We start from the raw sequence: 20,465 nt of genomic DNA, 5'->3' as shown, positions 1-20,465 counted from the left end.
GTACGAGCTTCCCCAATGAGGAGGGCGGAGAAATCATTAGCAGATTCCCTGCATAAATAAAGCTGGCCAGTTTGGAACCAGCTAGAAAGGGGTGAGCAGCAAGGGAGTTGCTGCTGCTGTTGTATATATATGTTATTGTAAATAAATATTATTTCTTTCTATCCTTCAACTCGTGCTGGATTCTTTGTGGCCCTCACAAAACTGGCGACGAGGGTTAAAGTGGATAGTTGTCTACGCTGCTGAAGCCACCTCCCTGGATTTTTGTTGAATACAGGTTGGAAGTTGTTTTCTGTTACACCATGCCTCTGTAAGGACGTTTGGATGTCTTTGATGCTGCGCTGGAAAGTTGGAACCAGTACCCACAACGGATGCGTTATTATTTCTGGGCAAACAACATCACTAGTTTCGGGAGCCGTTCAGAGGAGGAGGAGCAGTCTCTGTCAGGGAGAGAAGCTGATAACATCTAAGACACTCAGAAGGTAAGAAGGTAAGTAAGTGATTTTTACTCATTTTTACTTTTATACCTTTTTCAAATTGTGTGTGTCGGGGGGGAAACTGAAGTGACATCACAGAAAAGCTGTGGCCTGAGTGGCTGGTTGGGAATCTACACTAAATTAAAAAAATTAAGCATTGGTAACTAATTAAACATAATTACTTAATTATAATTTAGAGGGGTATCTAAGCCAGAGATCGGAGAGTACTATATTTAGCTTTCGCATTTATATTCGAAATCTAGTGCTAGGAAACAGATAGTTAACAGTAACTTTAAAAAAAAATGTTTTTAATATATAAATTTTTTTTTAAAAACTTTTAATTTTAATTAATTGACGCAATGTCAGTTAGAGGGGTGCAGTGCTCTGACTGTGAGATGTGGCAGGTCCGGGAGGCTTACAGTGTCCCGGATGGCTTCATCTGCAGAAAGTGCACCCAACTGGAGCTCCTCACAGACCGCATGGTTCGGTTGGAGCAGCAATTGGATGCACTTAGGAGCATGCAGGTGGTGGAAAGCGTCATAGATCGCAATTATATAAATGTGGTCACACCCAAGGTGCAGGCAGAGAAATGGGTGACCACCAGAAAGGGCAGGCAGTCAGTGCAGGAATCCCCTGTGGTTGTCCCCCTCTCGAACAGGTATACCCCTATGGATACTGTCGGGGGAATAGCCTATCAGAGGAAAACAGCAGCTGCCAGATAAGTGGCACCACGGCTGGCTCTGATGTTCAGAAGGGAGGGTCAAAGCGCAGAAGAGCAATAGTAATAGGGGACTCTATAGTCAGGGGCACACATAGGCGCTTCTGTGGACGTGAAAGAGACTCCAGGATGGTATGTTGCCTCCCTGGTGCCAGGGTCCAGGATGTCTCCGAACGGGTAGAGGGCATCCTGAAGGGGGAGGACAAACAGACAGAGGTTGTTGTACATATTGGTACTAACGACATAGGCAGGAAGGGGCATGAGGTACTGCAGCAGGAGTTCAGGGAGCTAGGCAGAAAGTTAAAAGACAGGACCTCTAGGGTTGTAATCTCGGGATTACTCCCTGTGCCACGTGCCAGTGAGGCTAGAAATAGGAAGATAGAGCAGCTAAACACGTGGCTAAACAGCTGGTGTAGGAGGGAGGGTTTCTGTTATCTGGACCACTGGGAGCTCTTCCGGGGAAGGTGTGACCTATATAAGAAGGACGGGTTGCATCTAAACTGGAGAGGCATAAATATCCTGGCTGCGAGGTTTGCTAGTGTCACACGGGAGGGTTTAAACTAGTATGGCAGGGGGGTGGGCACGGGGGCAATAGGTCAGAAGGTGAGAGCATTGAGGGAGAACTAGGGAATAGGGACAGTGGGGCTCTGAGGCAGAGCAGACAGGGAGAAGTTGCTGAACACAGCGGGTCTGGTGGCCTGAAGTGCATATGTTTTAATGCAAGAAGTATTACGGGTAAGGCAGATGAACTTAGAGCTTGGATTAGTACTTGGAACTATGATGTTGTTGCCATTACAGAGACCTGGTTGAGGGAAGGACAGGATTGGCAGCTAAACATTCTAGGATTTAGATGTTTCAGGCGGGATAGAGGGGGATGTAAAAGGGGTGGCGGAGTTGCGCTACTGGTTAGGGAGAATGTCACAGCTGTACTGCGGGAGGACACCTCAGAGGGCAGTGAGGCTATATGGGTAGAGATCAGGAATAAGAAGGGTGCAGTCACAATGTTGGGGGTTTACTACAGGCCTCCCAACAGCCAGCGGGAGATAGAGGAGCAAATAGGTAGACACATTTTGGAAAAGAGTAAAAACAACAGGGTTGTGGTGATGGGAGACTTCAACTTCCCCAATATTGACTGGGACTCACTTAGTGCCAGGGGCTGAGACGGGGCGGAGTTTGTAAGGAGAATCCAGGAGGGCTTCTTAAAACAATATGTGGACAGTCCAACTAGGGAAGGGGCGGTACTGGACCTGGTATTGGGGAATGAGCCCGGCCAGGTGGTAGATGTTTCAGTAGGGGAGCATTTCGGGAACAGTGACCACAATTCAGTAAGTTTTAAAGTGCTGGTGGACAAGGATAAGAGTGGTCCTAGGATGAATGTGATAAATTGGGGGAAGGCTAATTATAACAATATTAGGCAGGAACTGAAGAACATAGATTGGGGGCGGATGTTTGAGGGCAAATCAACATCTGACATGTGGGAGGCTTTCAAGTGTCAGTTGAAAGGAATTCAGGACCGGCATGTTCCTGTGAGGAAGAAGGATAAATACGGCAATTTTTGGGAACCTTGGATAACGAGAGATATTGTAGGCCTCGTCAAAAAGAAAAAGGAGGCATTTGTCAAGGCTAAAAGGCTGGGAACAGACGAAGCCTGCGTGGAATATAAGGAAAGTAGGAAGGAACTTAAGCAAGGAGTCAGGAGGGCTAGAAGGGGTCACGAAAAGCCATTGGCAAATAGGGTGAAGGAAAATCCCAAGGCTTTTTACACGTACATAAAAAGCAAGTGGGTAGCCAGGGAAAGGGTTGGCCCACTGAAGGATAGGCAAGGGAATCTATGTGTGGAGCCAGAGGAAATGGGCGAGGTACTAAATGAATACTTTGCATCAGTATTCACCAAAGAGAAGAAATTGGTAGATGTTGAGTCTGGAGAAGGGTGTGTAGATAGCCTGGGTCACATTGAGATCCAAAAAGACGAGGTGTTGGGTGTCTTAAAAATATTAAGGTAGATAAGTCCCCAGGGCCTGATGGGATCTACCCCAGAATACTGAAGGAGGCTGGAGAGGAAATTGCTGCGGCCTTTACAGAAATCTTTGGATCCTCACTGTCTTCAGGTGATGTCCCGGAGGACTGGAGAATAGCCAATGTTGTTCCTCTGTTTAAGAAGGGTGGCAAGGATAATCCAGGGAATTAAAGGCCGGTGAGCCTTACTTCAGTGGTAGGAAAATTACTGGAGAGAATTCTTCGAGACAGGATTTACTCCCATTTGGAAGCAAATGGACGTATTAGTGAGAGGCAGCATGGTTTTGTGAAGGGGAGGTCGTGTCTCACTAACTTGATAGAGTTTTTCGAGGAGGTCACAAAGATGATTGATGCAGGTAGGGCAGTGGATGTTGTCTATATGGACTTCAGTAAGGCCTTTGACAAGGTCCCTCATGGTAGACTAGTACAAAAGGTGAAGTGACACGGGATCAGGGGTGAGCTGGCAAGGTGGATACAGAACTGGCTAGGTCATAGAAGGCAGAGAGTAGCAATGGAAGGATGCTTTTCTAATTGGAGGGCTGTGACCAGTGGTGTTCCACAGGGATCAGTGCTGGGACCTTTGCTCTTTGTAGTAAATGATTTGGAGGAAAATGTAACTGGTCGGATTAGTAAGTTTGCAGACGACACAAAGGTTGGTGGAATTGCGGATAGCGATGAGGACTGTCAGAGAATACAGCAGGATTTAGATTGTTTGGAGACTTGGGCAGAGAGATGGCAGATGGAGTTTAATCCGGACAAATGTGAGGTAATGCATTTTGGAAGGTCTAATGCAGGTAGGGAATATACATTGAATGGTAGAACCCTCAAGAGTATTGAAAGTCAAAGAGATCTAGGAATACAGGTCCACAGGTCACTGAAAGGGGCAACACAGGTGGAGAAGGTAGTCAAGAAGGCATATGGCATGCTTGCCTTCATTGGCCGGGGCATTGAGTATAAGAATTGGCAAGTCATATTGCAGCTGTATAGAACCTTAGTTAGGCCACACTTGGAGTATAGTGTTCAATTCTGGTCGCCACACTACTAAAAGGATGTGGAGGCTTTATAGAGGGTGCAGAAGAGATTTACCAGAATGTTGCCTGGTATGGAGGGCATTAGCTATGAGGAGCAGTTGAATAAACTCGGTTTGTTCTCACTGGAACGAAGGAGGTTGAGGGGCGACCTCATAGAGGTCTACAAAATTATGAGGGGCATAGACAGAGTGGATAGTCAGAGGCTTTTCCCCGGGATAGAGGGGTCAATTACTAGGGGGCATAGGTTTGAGGTGAGAGCGGCAAGGTTCAGAGTAGATGTACGAGGCAAGTTTTTTACACAGAGGGTAGTGGGTGCCTGGAACTCGCTACCGGAGGAGGTGGTGGAAGCAGGGATGATAGTGACATTTAAGGGGCATCTTGACAAATACATGAATAGGATGGGAATAGAGGGATACGGACCCAGGAAGTGTAGAAGATTGTAGTTTAGTCAGGCAGCATGGTCGGCACGGGCTTGGAGGGCCGAAGGGCCTGTTCCTGTGCTGTACATTTCTTTGTTCTTTGTTCTATCACCGCAAACGAGCGCCAGGTGGTCATTTTGCTCACTGCCTGCGGCCCGCATATGTTTAGGGTGATTAGGAGCCTTACGAACCCAGCTGCGCCGGCACCAAGGCATTTGATGAACTTGAGAACTTAGTGGGGCAACATTTTAACCCAACCCCGTCCACGATATTCCAGCATTACCGGTTTAATACCGCTGAGAGGACCCCAGGAGAATCCCTTGCAGAGTTTCTATCCAGGCTACGCAGGATTGCGGAGTACTGTGACTATGGTGAGACCTTGTCAGAAATGTTACACGACCGTTTGGTTTGCGGTATTAACAATGCGGCCACCCAGAGAAAGTTGTTAGCTGAGCCAACATTGACTTTTCAACAGGCCATTCAAATGGTATTGTCCCAAGAGAGCGCAGAGCGAGGAGTACAGGAGGTACAGGGAATGGAGGTGCACGCCTTGGGGTGCAACCCCTTCCGTCCAAAAGCATCTCCCACACCCCTGCGGTACCTTGGCGAGGCGACGTCCGGATCGACGCCAGGGGCCGTCGGACGTTCCTCCCCGAAGGGTGCCTTCTCCAGAACCAATGGATGAGGAGCCATGTCCATGTCGGACTTGTGGGCGCCCATCCTGTCACGGACGCCGGTCCTGGGGGCTCCAGATGAGCCGTCGTTCCGACCGAAACTGGGACCAGCCCAGGGGCCGTACCTTCCATGTGGATGAACCTGTGGTGACTACTCCTGAGGACGTGGAGACGGAGGACGACTGCCTGCAGCTGCATTGTGTGGCAGCTCCCCGTGTGGCCCCCATTAAGATGACAGTACGGGTCAATGGTCACCCGCTTGAGATGGAGTTGGATACTGGTGCAGCGGTCTCCGTGATCGCCCAGAGGACATTCGACCTCATCAAGCAGGGTATACAGACCCTTACATTAACCGACACACAGGCCAGGTTGGCCACCTACACGGGGGAACCACTGGACATTGCAGGAACTACAATGACCCCTGTTGTTTATGGACACCAGGAGGGGCGTTTCCCACTTATCGTGGTGCGCGGCCACGGGCCCAGCCTGTTGGGTCGGGACTGGTTGCGCCATTTGCGGTTGCAATGGCAGCACATCCTCTAAACAGGTTCTGGAGGGTTGACTGAGGTGCTAGGACGGTACCCAAATGTATTCCAGCCCGGTTTGTGGAAAATAAAAGGGACCGTAGCCCGTATCCAAATTGAACCAGGAGCCACGTTGCGCTATTTCCGGGCACGCCCGGTGCCTCACCCCTTGCTCGAGAAGGTAGAAGAGGAGCTCACTCATTTGGAGACCTTGGGTATTATCAGGCTCATCCGTTTCGCTGACTGAGCAGCACCAATTGTACCTGTAATGAAGCCAGAGGCCACAGTTCGCTTGTGCAGCGACCATAAGCTTACAGTGAATACAGCTTCCCGGCTTGACCGATATCCAATGCCTCGCATAGAGGATCTCTACGCGAAGCTTGCAGGCAGACCTCGTTCACAAAATTAGATATGAGTCACGCCTACCTACAGTTGGAGCTGGACCCTGCCGCCCGGCCATATGTAACTATTAATACACACCGGGGCCTGTATGAATATACACGGTTGCCTTTTGGGGTATCCTGAGAGGGCATCTTGAGAGGTTTACCGCGTGTTGCTGTCTATTTGGACAACGTTTTGATGACAGGGACATTGGAGCAGGAACATTTGGAAAATTTGGAGGCTGTCCTTAGACGCTTTTCAGAGGCTGGAGTCTGTTTACGTCGCACAAAGTGCGTCTTTCAGGCGAAGGAAGTAGTTTACCTGGGTTATTGGGTGGACCGCGAAGGTTTGCACCCCTTCGCAGAGAAGGTGCGCGCAATTCAACAGGCCCCCGCCCCGACTGACACTTCTCATCTTCGATCTTTTCTCAGCCTCGTAAACTATTACGGGAAGTTCCTCCCCAATCTGGCAACTACGCTGGCCCCTTTGCACCTTCTGCTAAAGAAAAATCACACCTGGGCTTTGGGTCAGCCGCAAGAAACCGCTTTCCGGCGGGTAAAACAACAATTGTTGTCGTCTGGGTTACTAACCCACTATGATCCTGGAAAGCCTTTGCTCATCACGTGTGATGCATCCCCGTATGGTATTGGGGCCGTGCTGTCCCACAAGATGGAGAACGGGGCCGAGTGGCCGATAGCTTTCGCCTCCCGCACATTAACTGCAGCGGAGAAAAAGTACGCGCAGATCGAGAAGGAGGGCCTGGCAGTGATCTTTGCGGTGAAACGCTTCCACCAGTACGTATATGGCCGCCACTTCACTACTGTGACTGATCATAAGCCTCTGCTGGGACTTTTCCAAGAGGATAAGCCAATACCGCCCATTGCTTCCACACAGATCCAGTGCTGGGCTTTGTTGCTCGCTGCATACAAGTATTCTCTGGAGCACAAACAAGGAACCCAGATAGCAAATGCCGACGCACTGAGCCGATTGCCTTTATCGACAGGCCCCATGTCGACCCCCACGACCGGGGAGGTGGTTGCAACCCTAAATTTTATGGGCTCCTTGCCTGTCACAGCATCACATATCCGTGAGTGGACCCAGACGGAGTCAGTCCTGTCAAAGGTTCGGCACATAGTCCTGTATGGTGGGCAACATAGACAGCTCCCAGGTGAGTTGTGGGCTTTTTCCTCCAAGCTGTCAGAATTTAGCGTGGAAGATGGTATCCTCTTGTGGGGGACGCGTGTGATTGCCCCGGAAAAAGGACAGGAGCTGATACTAAGGGACTTGCACAATGGGTGTGACCAAAATGAAAATGTTGGCCCGGAGTTCTGTCTGGTGGCCAGGCCTCGACGCCGACATTGAGAAGGTGGCCCAAAACTGCTCCAATTGCCAGGAGCATCAGAGGTTTCCGCCGGCTGCGCCCCTACGTCACTGGGAATGTCCAGCGCGGCCTTGGGCACGCTTGCATGCAGATTTCGCCGGCCCTTTTCAAGCACCCACGTTCCTTCCATTAATCGATGCCCAGTCTAAATGGTTAGAGGTGCATAAGATGTGAGAGTACCTTTAAGAAATGGATGTTTAAGCAATGTACCTTTAAGAAAATAGTGATGTCAGAGTGTGGTGGAGCTGGGCTTTAGCTCGGCCATTTTGAAGTTTTAGTTTCAGTTTTGAGAGAGACCAGCTAAAAAATGTCTGGCTGTTTTGCTGTGAGCTGCTTGAAAGGAGAAAGCCAGTTTGAAGAAAGCTTGGGTGTGGCTGTGAGCTGCATTGCTGGTGATCTCTGCCATGAAGGACTATCTCTTAATCCTTTGGTGAAATCGGAATTGTAAAAAGGACTCAGTATTGAATATAAATCTAATTTGCGTCTGTTTGAAGGATTTGGTAATTCTTTTGGATTTGTAAAGGAACAGTTTGCAGGATTGGATAGTGTTGTATTATTTTCGGGGTTATCTTTGAAGTAAGGGGTGTTAAGAGATCCAATGTTTATTCAAAAGATTAATTTGAGTTCATGGAATAAACATTGTTTTGTTTTATAAACCACGTGTCCATAATTGTAATACTACACCTGGGGAACAAGCCGTGTGCGTCAAAAGCAACAATCCATTAAAGGTGGGTGTTGGGTGAACTCCATGATACATTTTGGGGTTCTGAAAACACCTCTCCCATAACAATTGGGGGCTCGAGGGGGATAAAAGTCTATCTATTGGATTGGCTTTTGTGAACTTAAAGACAGTGAAGGATTGTTGCTTTTCCGGTGTGGTATTTTAGTTTAAGTGTGTTATGGACAATGGCTCTTTCAGAGGCTCAGAGGTTTTTGGGGGTGGAGACGGCCACACGCAGTACCTTACGGACAGAGACTAAAAGCAGACTGTTAGATTTGGCTAAAGCATTGCAGTTAACATTACCTGACAAAATGCGAAACGATGAGGTAATTATGGCAGCGGTTAAGCATTTAAATTTGCCTGAGATACCGTTTGACTCATTGGAAATGGCAAAAATTCAGTTGCAAATTCAAGAAATGGAACATGAGAAAGAGTTAAAGCGGCTTGAATATGAAAGAGAGAGAGAGGAAAAAGAAAAGGAGAGAGAAGAAAGGAGAAAAGAAAGAATAGCCCTAGCAGAACAAAAAGAAAAAGAAAGGGAGACACAGATCAGGGAAAAAGATAAAGAGAGGGAGTTTGAACTTCAGAAAATGGCCATGAAACATGACAATCAGTTAAAATTGGCAGACGTAAACGGACACGTACAGTTGGATGATAGCGATGAGGATAGTGAGAAAGAGCGTCATAGTCGAAGGCTTGGTGGGAATTTATTTAAATATATCCAAGCATTGCCAAGGTTTGACGAGAAGGAAGTGGAAGCCTTTTTCATTTCATTTGAGAAGGTAGCTAAACAAATGAAATGGCCACAGGACATGTGGGTGTTACTGATTCAAACAAAGCTGGGAGGTGTTTGCATCACTACCGAAGGAGGTATCTGGGACGTATGAGGAGGTGAAGAAATCCATCTCAAGTGCATATGAGCTAGTGCCTGAAGCTTGCAGACAAAGGTTTAGAAATTTAAGGAAAGAATTTGGTCAAACATACATGGAGTTTGAAAGGCTCAAACAGAGTACTTTTGATAGGCGGATAAGGGCTTTGAAAATAGACCAAACGTATGAAGCTCTCCGAGAAATTATACTTTTGGAGGAGTTTAAAAATTCAATTCCTTAGAAGATGGTCAGCAGCAGCAGCAACCCGGGGGGGGGGGCTCGGGGGTGGGGAGTTCGGGGGGGGGGGTTCGTTTTTCTTGAGTGGGCGTGTATATTTGCTTTTGTGTTGATGAAGGCTGTTAATTTATCATTTATGTATATGGGGGGTGGGGGGGGGGGGGGTTCTTTCCTTTCTGTATTTTGTTGTTGATATTTTGTGAAAATTTGAATAAATTTTTTTTTTAAAAATTAAATTCCTGATGTAGTGAGAACTCATGTGGAAGCGCAGAGGGTTAAAACTGCGAGATTAGCAGCAGAAATGGCAGATGATTATGAATTAGTTCATAAATCAAAGATTAGTTTCCGACATCAGTTTCAGCCTGTGAGGGATAGAAACTGGGGACATGAGAAATACTCAAGTGGTAAAGGTAAAGGTGATCTGATGGGAGACAATAAAGAGAGTATACCTCAGATTAAAAAAGAAATCCAGGAGGGTGGAAAAGAAATTAAAAGTTTCAAATGTTTTCACTGTAATAAACTAGGCCATGTAAAGTCACAGTGCTGGTGGTTGAAGAAAAGCACTGGGAAGGCTGATGTGGTAAATCAGGATAAGACAGTGGGGTTTGTTAGAGTGGCAAAGGAAAGCCCAAGGGAAGCGAAGGAGGTGCAAACGATTGTACAGCCTGTTCAAGAAGTGATTGTTAAGAAGGTGCCAGATGTCTTAAAAGAATTTACTTGTGTGGGTAAAGTTTACTCATGTGTATCAGGAGGAGCAGGTAAAGAAGTCACAATTTCCAAAAATCTGTCCTGGTCCACCCACGTTGATGCTACCACCAGGAAAGCACAACAACGCCTATACTTCCTCAGGAAACTAAGGAAATTCGGCATGTCCACATTAACCCTTACCAACTTTTACAGATGCACCATAGAAAGCATCCTATCAGGCTGCATCACAGCCTGGTATGGCAACTGCTTGGCCCAGGACCGCAAGAAACTTCAGAGAGTCGTGAACACCTCCCAGTCCATCACACGAACCTGCCTCCCATTCATTTACTCCAACTACACCTCCCGCTACCTGGGGAAAGCAGGCAGCATAATCAAAGATCCCTCCCACCCGGCTTACTCACTCTTCCAACTTCTTCCATCGGGCAGGAGATACAAAAGTCTGAGAACACGCACGAACAGACTCAAAAACAGCTTCTACCCCACTGTCACCAGACTCCTAAATGACCCTCTTATGGACTGACCTCATTAACACTACACCCTGTATGCTTCATCCGATGCCAGTGCGTATGTATATGTTGTGTTGCCCTATTATGTATTTCTTTTTATTCCCTTTTCTTCTCATGTACTTCATGATCTGTTGAGCTGCTCGCAGAAAAATACTTTTCACTGTACCTCGGTATACGTGACAATAAACAAATCCAATCCAATTTTAAGAGATACATGGCTAGTCAATCTTTAATGGGAAGAGATGAGGAATTATGTAGTTTGGGAAGAATGTTGCCAGAAAAGGTGGTGATATGTGGAATTCAGGGTGTGAGGAGTAGCGTTCCAATATATAAGGTAAGGTTGGAAAGTCCAGTGAAGAGTGGTGAAGTGGTAATAGGAGTAATAGATAAACTATCTTGTCCAGGAATACAGTTTATCTTGGGTAATGATGCAGCTGGATCGCAGGTGGGAGTGATTCCTACTGTGGTTGATAAGCCAGTGGAAAATCAGACAACTGAAGTGTTGAACGGCGAGTATCTTGGGATTTTTCCGGACTGTGCAGTAACAAAGTCGCAAAGTCACAGGTTAAGACAAGAGGAGAAATCAAAGAGTGAAGATGAAGTTGAAGTGCAATTATCAGAAACGATTTTTGATCAGATGGTTGAAAAAGACCAAGAACAGGTGGAGGATGAGGCGGATATTTTTAGTTCAGGAAAATTGGCGGAGTTACAATAGAAAGATGTAGAAATAAAACGGATGTATCAGAAAGCATACACGGAAGAGGAATCTGAGAGTATACCAGAGTGTTATCACCGTAAAAGTGATGTCTTGATGAGAAAATGGAGACCTGTACATATGCAGGCGGATGAAAAGTGGGCAGAAGTTCATCAAGTAGTATTGCCGGTAGGGTATAGAAAGGAGGTGTTGCGAGTTGCACATGAGGTACCAGTGGGAGGTCATTTGGGAATAAGGAAAACTCAAGCTAAAATCCAGAAACATTTTTATTGGCCAGGACTACATAAAGATGTAGTTAAATTTTGTCAATCATGTCACACATGTCAAGTGATAGGGAAACCTCAAGCAGTGATAAAACCAGCACCCTTAATACCCATTCCAGTATTTGAGGAACCTTTTACGAGGGTCCTAATTGATTGTGTAGGACCGCTTCGTAAAACCAAAAGTGGGAATCAATGGGCGGAATTCTCCCCCCCCCACCCCATGCCGGGTGGAAGAATCGCCCGGGTACCGCGCAAGTCCCGCCAGGCCATCCCGACGCCCGCACACGATTCTCCCAACCCACCCCCCCCAAACCGGTGCGGCGCGAATCACGGTTGGCCGCTGGGAGAATCAGCGCTTGCCGTTGGTAATGGGCGAGTGGCGATTCTTCGGCCCGGATGGGCCAAGCGGCCTGCCCAAAACGACAGGTTCCCGCCGGCGCCATCCACACCTGGTCGCTGCCAGCGGGAACAGCGCGCGAACGCTGGGGGGGGGGGGGCGGCCTGTGGGGGGGCGAGGGGGCTTCCTGCACCGGGGGAGGGCTCAAAAGCGGTCTGGCCCGCGATCGATGCCCACCGATCGGCGGGCCGGCCTCTCTGAAGGAGGACCTCCTTTCCTCCGCTGACCCGCAAGATCGATCTGCCATCTGAATCAACTGCGTACCATGCAGAATCGCAGGGAGCGTTAAAAAGGTGGCATCAGATATTAAAGACAATATTGAGGGCGTACTGTCAAGATTATCCAGAGGATTGGGATAAAGGAATTCCATTCTTATTGTTTGCAATTAGCGATGCACCTAATAAGTCAATCAAATTAAGTCCTTTTGAACTAATTTTTGGTCATGAGGTAAGAGGACCACTTAAATTGATTAAGGAAGAATTGGTGGGTGAGAAATCGGAAATTACACTATTGGATTACGTGTCAAATTTTAGGGAACGATTAAATAGAGCAGGTGAATTGGCTAGACAACATTTGAAAGTTGCACAAAATGTGATGTAATGGGTAGCAGACAAGAAATCCAAAGTTTTGCCAGTGGGGATAAAATTTTAGTGTTGTTACGAGTGGTAGGTAAGCCATTAAAAGTTAGGTTTTGTGGACCGTATCAGATTGAAAGGAAATTAAGTGAGGTGAATTATGTGGTAAAAACACCAGATAGAAGGAAGACTCACCGAGTGTGTCATGTGAATATGCTTAAAAGGTACTTTGAAAGGGAAGGAGAGAAAAAGGAGGTTTTAATGATTCTAACTCAAAGTGACGAACTAAATCCAGATGACTGTGAATTTGACATACCTCAAATTAAATTGGAAAAATAGGGTGTTCTTAAAAATTGGGATGAATTGTTAAGTTACCTTCTCGAGGAAAAATGAACTGACCTGAAAGAGTTATTGATATCACATGGGCAAGTTTGTAGAGGTAAATTGGGAAGTACTAAAATGACTAAACATGATGTAGATGTGGGAAATGATGTTCCTATCAAACAACATCCATATAGACTTAATCCTTTAAAATTGGCACAGGTTAACAGAGAGATTGAGAGTATGCTGAAAAATGGCATCATTGAAGTGGGTTGCAGCCAATGGAGCTCACCCATAGTGATGGTACCTAAACCAGAGGGTACCCAACGGTTGTGTGTGGACTATAGAAAGGTGAATGCAGTTACAAGAACGGACTCTTACCCTATCCCACGTTTGAAGGATTGCATTGAGAAAGTGGGACAATCTGCTTTTATTTCCAACTTCCAGACATGGAAAGAACATTTAAAACATCGTATGGAGTTCTTCCAAGCCTTGTGCATCAAAAGCAACAATCCATTAAAGGTTGGAGTTGGGTGAACTCCATGATACATTTTTGGGTTCTGAAAACACCTCTCCCATAACAGTAGGCACAACGTCCTGCGCAACAATCGAGAAGATGTGTTTGTCTTTCAGTACGAATGGCCTCCCCGAGGTGCTGGTCACGGACAACGGCAGTCCGTTCACAAGTGAGGAGTTTGCGAGGTTCATGAAGATGAACGGCATACGCCATATCCGCACCGCTCCATACCACCCGGCTTCCAATGGGTTGGCGGAGCACACAGTGCAGACATTCAAACGGGGCCTAAAGAAGCAGTCTTCCAGGTCTATGGACACGAGACTGGTTCGTTTTTTGTTTTCATACAGGACCACTCCACATGCGGTGACTGGGGTAGCTCCCGCTAAACTCCTAATGGGCCGGAGACTTCGCACCCGCCTTAGCATGGTTTTCTTGGACATTGGCGCAAAAGTACCCCACACTCAAGAACGGCAGGGTCATTGTTTTTCTCGGCATCGGTCGATTCGGCAGTTTGCGCCCGGTGACCCAGTGTTCATTTGAAATTTTGCTGGTGGTGCCCAGTGGGTCCCTGGCATTATCTTTCGCCGAACGGGCCCTATCTCTTACCAGGTGCAAGCCCAGGGTCATCTCCAGCGCAAGCATGTAGACCACGTTCGGTCCGGAAGACCTTATCTTCCAAAGATTCCGCGCCCCCGGAGCTAATTTCTACAGCCACAGAGACCAGACACAGAGTATTCCTCATAATCTTCCTCTGGTGCCGCACTGAAAGCCTGCGCAGGTCATTACAGAACTGCGTGGAGATCGAGACGCCGAGATGACGGAGGCAGCGGACTCCGACTCCGAGATGGAGACACAGGATGCCTCAGAGGGGGAGTCCTCAGGCCCATGGGCCGTGGATGGACAACTGTTATGCTGTCGTCACGGAAGTGCCGTTCTCCGTCTCGTTACACGCCGCCCGATCCAGCGCCGCGTGCAAATGGTGTCCGGCCTGCGGCAAAACAAGTCCAACGCCCTCCTTCGCCAGGGTCTTCGGTGGATTCCTTGGACTTTGTGGGGGGGGAGGTGGGGGGGAGGGATTTTATAACCTACCTGCTTACCACTGGATGGGGGCTAATGGCAATCCCACAATCCTTTGGGAGTATGAGCTTCCCCAATGAGGGGGTCGGTGAAATCATTAGCAGATTCCCTGCATAAATAAAGCTGGCCAGTGTGGAACCAGCTAGAGAGGAGTGAGCAGCAAGGGAGTTACTGCTGCTGTTGTATATATATGTTATTGTAAATAATCGCTTTGTATCCTTCAACTTGTGCTGGATTCTTCGTGGCCCTCACAAAACGGAACTAAACAAAGCTGGTGGAGGACGCCAGGGAGGATCTTAAGAGGTGGAATACACTGCACTTAACGCTGGCGGGGAGGGTCCAAGTGGTGAAAATGAATATTCTGCCGAGGTTCTTGTTTATTTTTCAAGCTCTCCCGATCTTTATACCAAAGACCTTTTTTCGGAAATTGGACATGATTATTTCGGACTTTGTGTGGGCGGGGAAGGTGCCGAGGGTGGGGAAGACCCTGCTACAGAGGCAGAGTTAGCAGGGGGGGATTGGTGATGCTGAACCTGCTTCATTATTACTGGGTGGCGAATATGGAAAAAGTGCGGCGATGGTGGGAATGAAAAGGGATGAGATGGAGGAGGAATCTTTAGGGGGTCCAGCTTAAGTGCAATGGTGACGGCAGTGTTGCCAATGGCGCCGAATGGGTATTCAGGGAGTTCGGTGGTGCAATCCAAGGTGAAGATTTGGAATCAGTTGAGGAAGCATTTTAGGGTGTAGGGGGTGCCGATGTTAACACCGTTGTGCATGAATCATGGGTTTGGGCCGGGGGAGATGGATAGTGTAGACAAGAGGTGGAGGGAATTGGGGTTGGTCAACATGAGGGATCTGTATTTGGAGGAAGGGTTCGCCAGTTTGAAGGTGCTGAGGGAGCTGAGGGACAGGGTAGAGCTGTCGAGGGGGAGTGAGTTTGGGTATCTGCAGGTGAGGGACTTTTGGGCGAAGGTCTGGAGGGGGGTCCCTAGGTTGCCGGGATACATCCTGCTGGAGCGACTGCTGCTTCTGGATGTGTAAGGGGTGGGAAGAATTGGGGATATATACAAGTGGCTGGGGGAGTAGGGAGGCGAGCGGGTGGTGAATCATAGAATTTACAGTGCAGAAGGAGGCCATTCGGCCCATCGTGTCTGCACCAGCTCTTGGAAAGAGCACCCTACTTAAGCCCACACCTCCACCCTATCCCCGTAACCCAGTAACCCCATCTAACCTTTTTTTTGGATACTAAGGGCAATTTATCATGGCCAATCCATCTAAGCAGCATATCTTTGGACTTTGAGAAGAAATCGAGCACCCGGAGGAAACCCACGCAGACACTGAGAGAACGTGCAGACTCCGCACAGACAGTGACCCAAGCCGGGAATTGAACCTGGGACCCTGGAGCTGTGAAGCAACTGTGCTAACCACTGTGCTGCCGTGCTGCCTGTGAAGTTCAAGGAGAAATGGGAAGGGGAGTTGGGAGGGGAGATCAATTGGGGAATATGGAGTGAAGCACTGCGATGGGTAAACGTGACCTCCTCCTGTGCAAGGATGAACCTGATACAGTTTAAGGTATCACTTAGGTGAGAATGTGTGGATTCTGCCAGGGGCTGGCAGATGCATGTGAGAGGTGTGGGCGGGGCCAGCGAATCACGCGCGCATGTTCTGGGGTTGTGAAAAATTGGGAAGATTCTGGGTGGGACTGTTCGCGGTCTTAGCCAGGATAGTGGGGGAACAGGTGGACCCGGATCCTTTGGTGGTGATAGTTTGGGTTTCAGAGAAGCCGGAGTTCATGGAGAGGAGGAAGGCCGATGTTATGGCTTTCGCCTCTCTGATTGCACGGCAGCAAATCCTACTGGAGAAGCGGTCGACATCGCCACTGGGGGTGGCGGCATGGTTGGGTGACTTGTACGACTTGCTGCGGTTGGAAAAGATAATGTATGAGTTAAGGGGCTCAACACAGGAGTTTGAGAAAAGGTGAGGGATGTTTGTGACTGTGTTTGATGAGCTGTTCTCCAAGGCAGGGGGGGGGGGGGGGCGGTGAAAAAGTGGAAAAAGTTGTACAAACTTTATAGTTTATTGTTTGGAAGCATGTTTCCTGGGGTGTGTATTTGCTGTAACCTATCTTACAACATAGAACATAGAAAGATACAGCACAGAACAGGCCCTTCGGCCCACGATGTTGTGCCGAACCTTTGTCCTAGATTAACAGACCCTCTTGATGCATGTTTGCAATAAAATATATTCTAAAAAGAGGTTACTGGGCCACGGGGATGGGGTGGGGGATCTGTCGGAGGGACAGTAGAGACTCGATGGGCAGAATGGCCTCCTTCTGCAGTGCAGTGAGGCTATGCAGTGATTCATTCTCAGTGACAGCAAGAAGAATGGAGTGAGGTTTGCTGGGGTCAGCCTGGCGGATTGGCTGCATTCAGGAGCTGGGGTCGTGACCTATGACGCGCCGTGAATAGGCTGTACCCGCTGAGCGGGAGGGGCGGGGCCTGGCCCGCACATGCGCAGTGCCATCCGGAACAGGCCCAGCTGCTGGGACAATTGTAACAAAAGTTGAAGCAAAATCCCTCCCCCTAACCCCGTCACAGGCAGCAGCCGCACTCACATCAATGAATGAATGGCAGAGAGCGAGGAGGAAAACCTGCAGAAACAAGTGAGTGAACTGCGGGGAAAGGATCTGACAGGCAACACCTGCATTTCTGTAGCGCCGCTCACAACCTCTGGCTCCTCGCAACCACTGAAAGCCGCTAGGATGGCGTTCTCTGTGGCGGCTCATTTGTACCAATGCTGGATGGACATCTTTCAGATTCACTTGACGGGGAACAAGGCCTCACCTGAAAGCTAGCACCCCCTCAGTACTGACCCTCTGACAGTGCGGCACTCCCTCAGTACTGACCCTCTGACAGTGCAGCACCCCCTCAGTACTGACCCTCTGACAGTGCAGCACTGCCTCAGTACTGACCCTCTGACAGCGCGGCACTCCCTCAGGACTGACCCTCTGACAGTGCAGCACTCCCTCAGTACTGACCCTCCGACTGTGCAGCACTCCCTCAGTACTGACCCTCTGACAGTGCAGCACTCCCTCAGTACTGACCCTCTGACAGTGCGGCACTCCCTCAGCACTGACCCTCTGACAGTGCAGCACTCCCTCAGTACTGACCCTCCGACTGTGCAGCGCTCCCTCAGCACTGACCCTCTGACAGTGCGGCACTCCCTCAGTACTGACCCTCTGACAGTGCGGCACTCCCTCAGTACTGACCCTCTGACAGTGCGGCACTCCCTCAGTACTGACCCTCTGACAGTGCGGCACTCCCTCAGTACTGACCCTCTGACAGTGCGGCACTCCCTCAGTACTGACTCTCTGACAGTGCGGCACTCCCTCAGTACTGACCCTCTGACAGTGCAGCACTCCCTCAGTACTGACCCTCTGACAGTGCAGCAATCCCTCAGTACTGACCCTCTGACAGTGCAGCACTCCCTCAGTACTGACCCTCTGACAGTGCAGCACTCCCTCAGTACTGACCCTCTGACAGTGCGGCACTCCCTCAGTACTGACCCTCTGACAGTGCAGCACTCCCTCAGTACTGACCCTCTGACAGTGCGGCACTCCCTCAGTACTGACCCTCTGACAGTGCGAGACTCCCTCAGTACTGACCCTCTGACAGTGCAGCACTCCCTCAGTACTGACCCTCTGACAGTGCGGCACTCCCTCAGTACTGACCCTCTGACAGTGCGGCACTCCCTCAGTACTGACCCTCTGACAGTGCAGCACTCCCTCAGTACTGACCCTCTGACAGTGCGGCACTCCCTCAGTACTGACCCTCTGACAGTGCGAGACTCCCTCAGTACTGACCCTCTGACAGTGCAGCACTCCCTCAGTACTGACCCTCTGACAGTGCTGCGCTCCCTCAGTACTGACCCTCTGACAGTGTTGCGCTCCCTCAGTACTGACCCTCTGACAGTGCGGCACTCCCTCAGTACTGACCCTCTGACAGTGCAGCACTCCCTCAGTACTGACCCTCTGACAGTGCGGCACTCCCTCAGTACTGACCCTCTGACAGTGCGGCACCCCCTCAGTACTGACCCTCTGACAGTGCGGCGCTCCCTCAGTACTGACCCTCCGACAGTGCGGCACTTCCTCAGCACTGACCCTCTGACAGTGCAGCACTCCCTCAGTACTGACCATCTGACAGTGCTGCACTCCCTCAGTACTGACCCTCTGACAGTGCAGCACTCCCTCAGTACTGCCCCTCTGACAGTGCAGCACTCCCTCACTACTGACCCTCTGACAGTGCAGCACTCCCTCAGTACTGACCCTCTGACAGTGCAGCACTCCCTCAGTACTGACCCTCTGACAGTGCAGCACTCCCTCAGTACTGACCCTCTGACAGTGCAGCACTCCCTCAGTACTGACCCTCTGACAGTGCGGCATTCCCTCAGTACTGACCCTCTGACAGTGCGGCACTCAAAGGACAAAAAACAAAGAAGAAAGAAATGTACAGCACAGGAACAGGCCCTCCAAGCCCGTGCCGACCATGCTGCCCGACTAAACTACAATCTTCTACACTTCCTGGGTCCGTATCCTTCTATTCCCATCCTATTCATATATTTGTCAAGATGCCCCTTAAATGTCCCTATCGTCCCTGCTTCCACTACCTCCTCCGGTAGCGAGTTCCAGGCACCCACTACCCTCTGCGTAAAAAACTTGCCTCGTACATCTACTCTAAACCTTGCCCCTCTCACCTTAAACCTATGCCCCCTAGTAATTGACCCCTCTACCCTGGGGAAAAGCCTCTGACTATCCACTCTGTCTATGCCCCTCATAATTTTGTATACCTCTATCAGGTCTCCCCTCAACCTCCTTCGTTCCAATGAGAACAAACCAAGTTTATTCAACCGCTCCTCATAGCTAATGCCCTCCATACCAGGCAACATTCTGGTAAATCTCTTCTGCACCCTCTCTAAAGCCTCCACATCCTTCTGGTAGTGTGGCGACCAGAATTGAACACTATACTCCAAGTGTGGCCTAACTAAGGTTCTATACAGCTGCAACGTGACTTGCCAATTCTTATACTCAATGCCCCGGCCAATGAAGGCAAGCATGCCGTATGCCTTCTTGACTACCTTCTCCACCTGTGTTGCCCCTTTCAATGACCTGTGGACCTGTACTCCTAGATCTCTTTGACTTTCAATACTCTTGAGGGTTCTACCATTCACTGTATATTCCCTACCTGCATTAGACCTTCCAAAATGCATTACCTCACATTTGTCCGGATTAAACTCCATCTGCCATCTCTCCGCCCAAGTCTCCAGACAATCTAAATCCTGCTGTATCCTCCGACAGTCCTCATCGCTATCCGCAATTCCACCAACCTTTGTGTCGTCTGCAAACTTACTAATCAGACCAGTTACATTTTCCTCCAAATCATTTATATATACTACAAAGAGCAAAGGTCCCAGTGATCCCTGTGGAACACCACTGGTCACAGCCCTCCAATTAGAAAAGCATCCCTCCATTGCTACTCTCTGCCTTCTATGGCCTAGCCAGTTCTGTATCCACCTTGCCAGCTCACCCCTGATCCCGTGTGACTTCACCTTTTGTACTAGTCTACCATGAGGGACCTTGTCAAAGGCCTTACTGAAGTCCATAAAGACAACATCTACTGCCCTACCTGCATCAATCATCTTAGTGACCTCCTCGAAAAACTCTATCAAGTTAGTGAGACACGACCTCCCCTTCACAAAACCGTGCTGCCTCTCACTAATACGTCCATTTGCTTCCAAATGGGAGTAGATCCTGTCTCGAAGAATTCTCTCCAGTAATTTCCCTACCACTCAAGTAAGGCTCACCGGCCTGTAGTTCCCGGGATTATCCTTGCTACCCTTCTTAAACAGAGGAACAACATTGGCTATTCTCCAGTCCTCCGGGACAT

At 49.0% G+C, this 20,465-nt stretch overlaps 1 protein-coding gene across 2 annotated transcripts in view; it reads left to right on the top strand.

Annotated features, from left to right (window-relative positions):
* Positions 1 to 3,879: 3,879 nt before the first annotated feature.
* The window catches only part of impact (impact RWD domain protein), a 103,097-nt gene continuing 86,511 nt past the window's right edge, over positions 3,880 to 20,465 (top strand). The window contains exon 1 of one of the 2 annotated variants that reach the window (XM_072468512.1): positions 3,880 to 3,973. In XM_072468512.1, coding sequence (XP_072324613.1) covers positions 3,947 to 3,973 — 27 coding nt within the window. In that variant the 5' untranslated portion in view covers positions 3,880 to 3,946. Of the gene's footprint in view, positions 3,974 to 17,020; positions 17,186 to 20,465 lie in introns of those variants that run through there. The other variant, XM_072468511.1, reaches the window with a different exon arrangement.

This window comes from Scyliorhinus torazame, chromosome 11 (genome assembly GCF_047496885.1).
Source record: "Scyliorhinus torazame isolate Kashiwa2021f chromosome 11, sScyTor2.1, whole genome shotgun sequence".
Taxonomy (NCBI): domain Eukaryota; kingdom Metazoa; phylum Chordata; class Chondrichthyes; order Carcharhiniformes; family Scyliorhinidae; genus Scyliorhinus; species Scyliorhinus torazame.
Note: the sequence above shows the minus strand (reverse complement) of the source record. Positions and strands in the feature narration are given on the sequence as shown.